At 37.3% G+C, this 9,448-nt stretch overlaps 1 protein-coding gene across 1 annotated transcript; it reads left to right on the top strand.

The window, feature by feature from the left end:
• Positions 1–5,354: 5,354 nt before the first annotated feature.
• lig4 (ligase IV, DNA, ATP-dependent) lies at positions 5,355–9,448 on the top strand. The gene is made up of 2 exons (XM_042716346.1): positions 5,355–5,569; positions 6,440–9,448. The coding sequence occupies exon 2, from the start codon at positions 6,452–6,454 to the stop codon at positions 9,182–9,184; it is 2,733 nt and encodes a 910-aa protein (XP_042572280.1). The 5' UTR covers positions 5,355–5,569; positions 6,440–6,451; the 3' UTR covers positions 9,185–9,448.

Here is a 9,448-nt window from a genome sequence, read left to right on the forward strand (position 1 = left end):
TGATGACATTTTCTGTTTATTTATACATAAACATTTAGAAACTGTAGTTTGTTTGTATGAGGTACATCCACTGCTTAAGCGGAGCTTAGAATTGGGTCTCTCTGAACAGACAGACAGATGATGAGGAAATCATGTGCCTCTGACCGGTATTAACTTTCCTTACTGTAATCAACAGCAATCACCACTACAGCCCTTGCTGTCACACTTTCATACCAACCAGATAAGGTCTAACTGGTTTGTGTATTTTGCATCTGGCTAATCGATCGTGTAGCAATGGGATAGCAGAGGGCACAGGAAGTGCTGATGTGGGAGAAAGATGGACTGGAAGAACAGAAACGTTTTTTGGACATCTGAATCAGCTGCATGCCCTTATTTATTTCAAAATACTTTGATCATCGTAGAAAGGACGGTTCAACAATACATGCAATGCTGTGGTGCAGATCTGTATGTCTGCCATCTCATGGTTTAATAGATCAACAAAGTGTTTTTTTTTTTGCTCTAAGTTGGGGTTTGAGTTGATTTAAAAAAATCCATTTGATATTGATTGTTGTTTATTTTGTCATTTGTTTATGTTATATTACCAAATATTGTAAAATACTACTAAATGTATTAAAACCAAGGAATGCGAAAGTTTTTCTTATGCTGTATGGTTCTTTACCTAAATACAGTAACAAGCATTTGTTTCTGTTAACTGTTGCTTGGAATAAAAAAAAAGAGGGGGATAAAGAGCTTTAGGGAGGCAAACAAGACGCATACCTTCCTCAGAAACTTTATTTGTCACTGTTGGACAGTGTGTTACAGAGTACAGAAAAATGTTTGTTTTACATACTGTTTGATCTCATATATATATATAAAAACCTGAGACAAACAAATACACACACACACACACACACACACACACACACACACACACACACACACACACACACACACACACACACACACACACACACTAAATTTTGAACAAAAAGCTGAAAAAAAGACTATCAATTGGATTCAGAATGATAATCAAAACGTAGATGGAGTCGTTCAACACTGCAAAGCTGTAATTATTACCTCTTCATCAGTCGACATTTTATTCCATAACCTTACAGTTTTGATGCTGTTTCATGTCAGATGATCGTGTTAGATTACATGTGTTAGTATATGTTGTTTCTTTTTCTTCTTAACTTGTGTTTTTTTTTTTGGAAATTCTGTACAGAAGATGTGTACTAGCGCCCTCTACCGTATAACAATGAAAACACAGATTCTAGGAGCACAAGTATAGCTCAAATATATTTAGACTTTTTGTAAGTTTAAGTCAATTATACTTAAATGTCATTTTAAGTATATTTCTGAGTAGTACATGAAGCCCATTTCTGAGAAGTACATAAAAAGTAAACTAAGAGCATACTTTCCTATTTTTTAGTTTAAAAGAAGTATACTAATAGCACACTTGAAAAAACTTCTTTTTCGTAAGGGTTATTAACATACAGCACAAATGTACACATTTTACTAAGGGAATTTTATGTTATATATAAAATATATATAATATATTACATTTCCATATGGGTATTTTCCAGAGTTTTATTTTGTTTTGTCCTAGTTAGAAAAAGAGATGAAGTTAAGTTGCTTGATCCTACCCTGTGTACAAACAGTAGATAATTCCAAAACAACATCATTGTGGGATTTTAGTGGGAGGGAGAGAGACACAGAAGAAAACAAATATCAAGAACTTTAAAATTATTATGTCAAGTAAACTTTTCTGCCTTATTGCAGGTTAGAGACATCAGTATAGTCATTTCTGGACAGAATTTATTTATTTTTTTGCATGGTCATGGCGATGCCATGGACCCCATGGCCTCTGTGACTGCTGTGAAGCATTGTAGGTTGTGATTCAGTGATGCAAAAGTCATTTGGTGTTCAGTGCAGTGAGTAATCCTATGAAGATTAAAACAGCAATAGCCTCACAGCTGGGAATATGTACGTATGCATGTGTGTGGATAAAAGTGAGAGAGAGAGGGGACCATTAGTGTTTTTGTGATATCAGCTGACCTAAAGTTTCCCTGACAACAGAGCATTTTCCATGCACTAACACACACACAAACACACACAACTAAACACACAAACACAAACACACAAACACACACACACACACACACACACACACACACACACACACACACACACACACACACACATTGTTCAACTTGAAGACTGACTCCTCACCACAAATGCTGACGTCACTTGTTTACTTGTTTCCCAGCTCAGCACACCCTCTCTAGTTCGGTTCACTTAATCACAGTTCCCTCTAACTCTTGTGCACACACACATCTACATAACTGCAGAATCACACAATGAGTGTTATGTAATGAACTGTTTCTTAGTGCCTCATTTTCATGCATGTAATTCTTTTCAATGAGATATGTAGGGTCAAGCCATTGGTAGCACTGATGTTGTCTTTCTGAATGATGGTGATAAGAGGGATAAGATGGGCACTATCCTGTCAAAGGTTTCTCTACTGCAGGACTGATGTAAACAAGCCAGGACTATGACACAGTTCCAGCAGTGCAGTTCTAGCTCATAAGGAAAGTACTTCCCTCTAGTGGTGAATATATAAATTCCAAACATAAAACTCCACACTGCTGCCCTGTTGACAAATTCACATTCTGCCTTACTCAGCTCTTCTATTCCAGTGCTTCAGGTCATGGGTTCATGTTTGCATTATGACTGGATTATTTTGAGGGCACAGACTTCCAACCCAAAACAAATTCTCAGAGCAAAAATCTACTAAGTGCATAAACATTGTGCCTGTATAGTCATGACCATGAGCAATTTCTCTCTCTCTTTTTTTTTCTTCTTAGTAAAACACCATTTAGTACCTTAGTAAAACACCATTTAGTACCTATCTATGTCTGCAAACCATTTTCTTTGCTGTCATTTATAAAGTTTGTCTTTACAAACCTTGGTATTGACTTCTAAATGCATTGAATACAATTGAAAATCAATTTAAATTTTATTTCCTTGCTTTTAAAGCATAGCTGCTGGTTTAAGCTGGTTTAAGCTGGCCCTTAGCTGGTCATGAGCTGGTTTAAGATGGTCCTAAGCATATAGCTCCTACTCAATTTGGACCAATTTAGGACCAGCACATGACCAAAAGTTGGTCCCCAATCATATGGAAAAAATACTATTGAAGAGAGTGGGGATTATCAACTGTTTGTTTACACTCATTCTTCAAAATATCTTCTTTTGTGTTTAGCAGAAGAAAGAAACTCATTCAGGTTTGGAACATCTTGAGGGTGAGTAAATGACAGAATTTTCATTTTAGGGCAATCTGTCCCTCGTATGTAACCTTAGGGCATTAAAAAAATGCAGCATCAACTGATTGGGCCATGATAGATCTAGATCTATGACTGTTGTCATTGTAGTACTAAAAACTAAAAAAGTTTGTCGTAGTTCTAAAAACTAAAAAAGTACTAAAACTACAGTTTAGCAAACCTTTTTATGTCAACACCTCTTTAAGGCAGCTAGCAATATCTAATTAAAGTAAGACAGCCTATTTATACTGTGAGGAAAAATAGTGTAATGTTAAAGACAACATTTTGTTTGCAAAATAAAAAAAAAATGTTGCATTTGTACGGAGTCCCCATGGCATGCAGGAAAAAAAATACTAGGCTAAATCGTGCGCACAATTTATTTATTTTTTCTTGCATGTCATGTGCAGGGCTCCATACATTTGTAATTGATAATGTCAAACTCTGTAACTGTTTTTTTTTTTTAACCCATTGTAACCCCTGGACCTTTAAAGGGGCCCTGTTATGCTCTACTACAAAGTCTTGATTTTGTTTTGAGGGTGTACTAGAAAAGGCTCTCATAATAGGTTGCTGGAAAAATGAATTATTTTTCATATATTTTACATTATTACAACAGTTCTCTCCCCAGTCTGGCATGAACGGCTCAAATAGTTCCTGTATCAAATGAAGGCCCGCCTTCTGAAATACGAAATGTGCTGTGATTGGTTAGCTGGGCAAGTGTGTGCTGTGATTGGCATCACTCGGCGCCTGGTCGGGAAATGTCATGCCCCTTACCATTGCAGCCTGCCAGCTTCAGTGTAAATATTGCTCCAAAATCAAATCAATTTGAGTGTGATTTAAACCCGGATGATTGTAACCATTCTAAGTTTGTCTGCCTTGGGAAAGCTAGCATGTCTCCGACATAGTGATAACACTCGTTGTCTTCTCTAGTGCAGCTCAACCAGGTCTTGTCCCATTCGTGATATCACAAATCCTGGAAAATATGCATTGTAGTCCAAAAGAGTTGTTCATTGTAGTTTTTGAAAAGTGATTTCAGTTAAATAAAATATCTCTTTTTGAAGTGGACTTTGAACTTTGTAACTTTGCAATAGGGACTTATTTTGTTTTCGATACCGATATTTTTCAAGGCAGTACCGCCGATATCGATACGATACTTCTGAACTAATCTTTTAAATTTTGACATTTATTAAATTACTAAGAGTAAAATGGGTAATGATAACCACTTTACTTTGTTTGAACACATTTTAACATTCAATACGCCTTAATTGTAACTTATTAGGTAAAATTTTTGTTTACACATGCTTCAGATATGGTTTTTGTTTATGATTCGAATCTACAAATACTACAGTTGAACTACGGTCACTTTAGTAAAACCATGGTTCATTTTCATAAGGGACTGGCACTGAAAGGCTGTTGCACGCATAAAATGCAACCTTTTTTTTCTGACAGTGTATAATTTATATTAACATTACAGAATAGAAAATTATCAATATTATCTTACAGAGTTCAATTTTAATAATTGCACAAACTATGTAGGCTACTTGTTTATTGTGAAATAACTCAAACAAACATGTTTTTTTCTGTCCTCTGATAAGCATTGTTCAGGACTGCCTTTCACAAAAGCTTTAATGCTTTCTTATGATACTTTTGGGAATCGCAGTCCTGTTTGAATGCACTGTCAGAAGTGAGTGAACACTCTCTGTGATGGATTGGTTATAACATAGGTTATTCGTCCATTTCAATGCATTATTTTTTGTTAAATAAACAAAATCACTGGTAAATAAAACACACCTTAATATCGATATTTTTTTGTTTGAGTATCGAAACTTTCGATACTCGCGTCAGTATCGTTATATCTATACTTCGGATCGATACGTCCATCCCTACTTTGCAGATCTTTTTTTGTGCTCAAACAGCAACCTTACAGACAAACTAAAGTTGAAAAAATGAAAAAGCATAATAGGACCCCTTTAAGATCTGTGTTCAGTTTAGTTAATGTACTGTAGGTGGCGGTAACGTTCTTTGTGAGAGAGTGTCTATTAAACTAGTAGAAGAAGTAACTGCCTTTTGTTACATAAAAAGACTTCCTGACAGTCGCTGTAGACGTTAGAATTCGTTGCATACATAAAATAACATAGCGTGAACCATAAGCTAAATAAATCACATTATATGCAGATAAATCCGGAAATTGTTTATAAAATATATTGATAAACACCCTGTAAATAACACGGAAGTTGACTTGAACTGATTCACGTTTCAGAAGTCTTTGTTCAAAGGTAAATGTTATGCTGTCTACTATGTAAATATTTTTATTTGCCAAAATGACGCGTTTGAATGTTTACCCAATCTTAAAATTTGCCCATGCTATTACTATTACACCACTTTTACGTATAGAATTTATTTTAATTATTTATTAAAATACATTGTCGTTGCTTTAAAATATGCTGCTATTTTAGTTTTGAAAGTATTCCGTTAGTGTTCCGCTTAAGAAAGTAAATGATTAGTTATAAGTTACTTTGTGTAAAAAAAAAAAAGCTCAGTATGAGTGTAATGGTCTGCTTATGTTTTTATGTTAGAGTGACACAATATATTACTGATCCTCAAGGAAAATTAATCAGTCATATACAGTGAAAGGCTCTTTATATGCTTCAAGCCCATGTACATGTTTAATTTCTGTAAAGCAAACATATGTGAATTCTATTAGAAATTAGTATTCCATTTAAGAAAGAAAATGATTGATGAATGAAAATGATGAAGAAAAAAGCTTGGTATGTGAAAGAGTGTAATGGTCTGCTTAATGTTTTTGGGTTAGAGTGAAACAATATATTACTGATTAGACATTGGGACAGTTTCATATTAACATATATTTCTAGCTCATATAATATATGTGCTTATGTGTGTGTAATACATTTTTGCACATATTTGTCATGTACATGTATATCCATCCTAAAATCTATCAGTATATGTTGATGTTAAGTGAGAAAATCTAAAAAATAGAAATGTACATATGTGAAAATTATATATTTCCATGTAGGTAACATATATATGGCAAACATTACATTTTCATATATAAGGAATTATTTATTAACGCTAGTAAAAAGCACGTGAAACTCTTTAGATAAACTCTGCTATGATTTTTCCTTCAGGTGTCCTCTGCAATGATGGAAGGTGCCTCAAAAAGTGATGCCACACCACAGACGGCTGTTGCTGCACAAGTTCCGTTCATCGACCTCTGCACAGTTCTGGAGAACATCCAAAAGACCAAACTCCGACCAGACAAAGGCAAAATTCTAAAGGATTTTATTGATTCTTGGAGGAACTTCCATGCAGCGCTTCACAAGGACAATTCCAATACCGCAGATTCATTTTATGCAGCCATGCGTCTTATTGTGCCTCAATTTGAGCGAGAGCGAATGGCTTACGGTATAAAAGAAAACATGCTTGCCAAACTATATATTGAAGTTTTAGGCCTACCTAAAAATGGACCCGACGCAAACAAACTCCTAAATTATAGAGCTCCAACCACAAGTCAGGGAGAATCAGGTGACTTTGCCCTTATGGCCTACTTCGTCCTGAAAAAAAGGTGTACAAGTCAGGGGAATTTAAGCATCAAAGAAGTCAATGACTTCTTGGATTCCGTAGCTATCAACAATGCTAGCAAACAGAAGGATCAAGTGAAGAAAAGCCTTTTGCATCTGATAACCCAGAGTTCAGCTTTGGAACAGAAGTGGCTCATTAGAATGATCCTCAAGGACATGAAACTTGGCATTAGCAAGGAGACAGTTCTTCAGGTTTTCCATCCAGATGCACCAGAACTTTACAATGTCACCACAGATCTGAATAAAGTCTGCAGAAAACTTCATGATCCAACTGTGTCCCTCAGTGAGATCTCCATCGATCTGTTTTCTGCTTTTAAACCAATGCTGGCTGCTGTTGCCAACATCAGACAGATAGAGAAGCAAATGGGCAACCGGACATTCTATATTGAGACAAAGCTCGATGGTGAACGCATTCAGCTGCACAAAGCTGGAGATGTTTACAAATACTATACCAGGAACTCTTATGAGTACACGCAACAGTTTGGGGCCTCTCCACTAGAGGGCTCCCTCACACCATACATTCACAACGTCTTCAAACCTCATGTGGTTAACTGCATATTGGATGGAGAGATGATGGCTTATAACCCTACAACGGAGACCTTCATGCAGAAGGGCAGTAAGTTTGATATTAAAAGGCTGATGGATGACTCTGATTTGCAAACTTGCTTTTGTGTATTTGATGTCTTGTTAGTAAACAATCAGAAGTTTGCAAATGAACCTCTAAAGAAGCGCTACGAAATTCTTGAGACTATCTTTACGCCAGTCAAAGGTCGTATCCAGTTGGTCACAAAAGCTGAAGGCAAAACCATGCAAGAAGTGGTGAATTCTCTCAATGAGGCCATTGACAATCTGGATGAGGGGATTATGGTTAAGGATCCCATGTCCATCTACAAACCAGATAAACGTGGCGAAGGATGGGTGAAAATTAAGCCTGAATATGTGGATGGTCTGATGGATGAGCTTGATCTGCTGATAGTGGGAGGCTACTGGGGTAAAGGCAGGAGAAGCGGGATGCTCTCTCATTTTCTGTGTGCGGTAGCAGAGGTGCCGAGTCCAGGGGAGAAGCCCACGGTGTTCCACACCCTCTGCCGCATTGGATCAGGCTACACTATGAAAGAACTGTACGATCTTGGTCTGAAGTTGGCCAAACATTGGAAAGTTTACAACAGAAATAATCCTCCAGCTGCTATCTTGTGTGGAACAGAAAAACCAGAGGTTTACATAGAACCACGCAACTCAGTGATCATACAAGTCAAAGCGGCAGAGATCGTCTCTAGTGAAATGTATAAGACCAACTGCACATTACGTTTCCCCAGAATAGAAAGAATCAGAGAAGACAAAGAGTGGTATCAGTGCATGACCTTGGCTGAACTGAGCCAGTTCCGCTCCAGAGCTTCTGGAAAGCTGGCATCCAGACATCTGCATATCCAAGAGGACCAGCCTGAAAAGAAGAAGCACAAGCTCGTAGCTAAGCCCAAGAAGACAATCGGAGTCATTGACCACTTTAAATCTCAGGATTTATCAGCGGTCACCAAAGAGACGGATATGTTTGAAGATGTGGAGTTTTGTGTGATAAATGGAAATGATGAACATTCCAAGGCAGAGCTTGAGAAAGTTGTGGCCCGCTGTGGAGGCATCGTTGTGCAGAACCCTGGGAAAGACACATACTGTGTGATTGCAGCTCTGCAGAACATGAGAGTAAAGAACCTCATCTCCTCAGACCAACATGATGTGGTGTGGCCTACTTGGCTGCTGGAGTGTCTGCAAAATAAGCAGGTTATACCATGGCAACCACGTCACATGATCCACATGTCACCTTCCACCAGGGACCACTTCGCTAAAGAGTATGATCGGTATGGAGACAGTTATTATGTTGACACTGATGAACAACAGCTGAGGGAAGTCTTTGAAAGGATTGGCCCCACAGAAGCTGAATGTTCGTCTGTGGCACAGATAGAAGCAGAGAATGCCTGGGATGACTTGCCCACTAGCATTTTTCGGCCTTACACTGCATACTTTGACCGGTGTGCTGACTTTGGAGATCCAAAAACCATCATACGGGGTACAAGTTTGGACACACGTGCCTTAGAATTCCGATTCCATGGTGGTACAGTTGTGGAGAAACTGAAGGAAGGAATCTCGCATGTCATAGTAGAAAGTGAAAGAAGAATTCTGGACTTGAAGACGTTGAGGCGACTTTATGCTAAGAAGTTCAAAATTGTTAGAGAATCTTGGGTGACCGATTCTATCAAAGCAGGCCATGTAGAGGACGAGACTGACTACTTAATATAACCATGAAGGCTACTACACAAACTATAATACTGGAGGATTGTGGTGTTTTAATACTAGTTGTAATAAACTACACTGGATGACCATTAGTTGCATTAAAGGTAACCATTTAAAAATATATATAAAATGATGGGACTGGAAAGGATCACAGTTTGAAATATAAGGAGAGTTTAATTTACTGTTGAAAGTACCTGATCAGTACCTTTTAATGTTTGTCAAATGTCTCTGATTTTTCTGTGTTTTGTTCTAATAAAAATGGCAAAATTA

This window comes from Cyprinus carpio, chromosome B1 (assembly GCF_018340385.1).
Source record: "Cyprinus carpio isolate SPL01 chromosome B1, ASM1834038v1, whole genome shotgun sequence".
NCBI classification, from domain to species: Eukaryota; Metazoa; Chordata; class Actinopteri; order Cypriniformes; family Cyprinidae; genus Cyprinus; species Cyprinus carpio.

Coding starts and splice junctions, on each gene's coding strand:
- lig4 (XM_042716346.1), top strand. CDS start 6,452: ATGATGGAAGGTGCCTCAAAAAGTGATGCCACACCACAGACGGCTGTT.